Genomic DNA, 2424 nt, shown 5'->3' on the forward strand with positions numbered 1-2424 from the left:
GTCTCTCTCTCTCTCTCTCTCTCTCTCTCTCTCTCTCTCTCTCTCTCTCTCTCTCTCTCCATAGTTGAAAATAATAAAAAACGGAGCGTTTGTATTATGATACTGTGAACAAGGAAAGCAATGTGGCAGGTTGTAACTCAGGGAGGGGACAGATGAACGGACGGTTATGTTCTGCCCAAGGTCACAGACAAGCGGAGGGATGGACGGATTGAGCAACAGGACACTTGTGACCGACTTCGTTCTGCTGGGGCTGTTCCACCAGGTGCGGGCGCCCGGCCTTCTCTTCTCCCTCGTCTTCCTCGGGTTCCTGGTGGCTGTTGCCGGAAACACCCTGATGGCGATCCTCATCTGGCTGGACTCGCGCCTCCACACCCCCATGTACTTTCTCCTCAGCCAGCTGTCCGTCATCGACCTCCTGTACAGCCTGGCCTTTGTCCCGAAGATGAGCGCCGACTTCCTGTCCGGGAGGAACACCGTCTCCTTCGTCGGCTGTGGGATCCAGCTCTTCCTCTTCATGATCCTCATGGGAGCCGAATGTCTGCTCCTGGTTGTCATGGCCTACGACCGCTACGCCGCCGTGTGCCTCCCTCTGCGGTACTCGGTCCTGATGCGGCCCTCGGTCTGCGTTGCTATGGTGACGGGATCCTGGCTCGCAGCGCTACTCAACGCCCTGTTCCACGTCTCCTACACCATGCACCTCCCTTACTGCCCTTCCAGGAGAATCCAGCACTTCTTCTGTGAGATCTCAGCTCTCCTGAAGCTGGTGTGTGCGGACACCTCCGTCTACGAAGACGGCCTCTTCGTCAGCGGCGTCATGTTCCTCCTCGGGCCCGCGTCGGCCATCTTGGCCTCGTATGGGAAAATCCTCTCCACTGTGCTGGGACTGGGATCAAGTTTAGGGAAGAAGAAGGCACTGGCGACCTGCTCTTCCCACGTGACTGTGGTGTCCCTTTTCTACGGAACAGCCATCAGCAAGTACTTTCTTCCCAGAGCCTACCACTCGGCTGAGCGGGATAAAGTGGTCTCTCTCTTTTACACCATCCTCACCCCCATGCTGAACCCGCTCATCTACAGCCTCAGGAACAAGGAGGTGGCGGGAGCACTCAGCAAGGTTCTGGGAAGATAAACGTCCTCTGTAGATGGACGTCTATTGAGGGTACCACGGAAGAACCTCCGCTATAAAAGGCCGGGCGCCATGGACATCACATGTCCTTGGCCAGCTGTGGTGATCCAGGCACAGCGCTCCTTCACGTGAGCCTCTGAGAAGACCGCTGAAAATGTACCCGCCACCCGTCACCCAGCGGAGAACATAACACTTAGATTTTTAATTGGAGGAGGAACACTATGACTCTTGTTCAATACTGACTGTATACTGAATTTGACTGTATACTTAATAAACAGCAATATCATACCACCATTGTGAAAGCTAAATACTTGTAATAAACTGGACCAAACTCATTTCCAGTTTGTAAAGGTAATGTATTTAATTTTCGTCTATTACAACCAATGTCATACTGAATTTGACTGTATACTTAATAAACAGCAATATCATACCACCATTGTGAAAGCTAAATACTTGTAATAAACTGGACCAAACTCATTTCCAGTTTGTAAAGGTAATGTATTTAATTTTCGTCTATTAACACCAATGTCCAAGTTTTCTCCTTTGTCTCTTTTATTTGCAGAAAACATTATGCTTCAAAGTAAATGCTTAGACCACAAATTTAACCTTTGATAATATTTACCAGGTTAACTATAGAACGCTGAACTAGTTCACTCTAGTTATGCCTTTCAGTGTTACATTGAGCCTCCACCTCAAACTTTTTTGTAGTGCCACTTTTCCCATGAAATAGATTTTCCCAATGACTTTTTGAAATACAATATTAGATTCAAGAAAATGACTATTCCTTACATTAATGTTGTTTACATGTAGATTAATAAATGAAAAGTGGACGTCGTTAATTTCGTAATGGATATGCAGTAAAAATTAACAGCAAAGACTTTTATTGTATCTTTCTGTTGTTGAAGCACTCTTACTGGAGGCTTCATTCAGAACCCCTCTCATCTGTTAGTTCTGGAATTTACGGTTTCGTCCACATTTGGTGGGTTTTCTACCTTACTGACTAATGAGCCACCAATTCACTATAACAGCAGTGCAGCCACTGGGTAGTTTATTTCTGGATTTATGCAAATTTCACTCTGTCAATTTAGTTCTTAGAAAATCTTCTCACTCCTCTTTACTGATTTTATACCTTCTCTTAATATTACTAATTGTTTTGAAATTTAAGTTAAAATTTCAAGTTCAGCCAATAAATAAGGTGTATTATTTATATGTACAGGTAATCATCTATGGAGTTATTTCTGTAATAAATAGTGAATGATCTCACTTGGAAAGTTTTAGTCATAGAGTCCTCAAGTAGAGTA

The 2424-nt window shown here is 45.4% G+C and overlaps 1 protein-coding gene across 1 annotated transcript; it reads left to right on the forward strand.

Annotated features, from left to right (window-relative positions):
- Positions 1-199: 199 nt before the first annotated feature.
- On the forward strand, positions 200-1126 carry LOC103726222 (olfactory receptor 2T2-like). The gene has a single exon (XM_008823688.1). It carries the CDS (start codon positions 200-202, stop codon positions 1124-1126), a length of 927 nt encoding a protein of 308 aa, XP_008821910.1.
- The last annotated feature ends 1298 nt before the right edge of the window (positions 1127-2424 follow it).

The sequence above is a fragment of the Nannospalax galili genome, unplaced genomic scaffold (assembly GCF_000622305.1).
Source record: "Nannospalax galili isolate Female #2095 unplaced genomic scaffold, S.galili_v1.0 scaffold4572, whole genome shotgun sequence".
NCBI classification, from domain to species: Eukaryota; Metazoa; Chordata; class Mammalia; order Rodentia; family Spalacidae; genus Nannospalax; species Nannospalax galili.

Excerpts from the sequence above, each read along its gene's own strand:
- LOC103726222 (XM_008823688.1), top strand. The coding sequence starts at position 200 with ATGGACGGATTGAGCAACAGGACACTTGTGACCGACTTCGTTCTGCTG.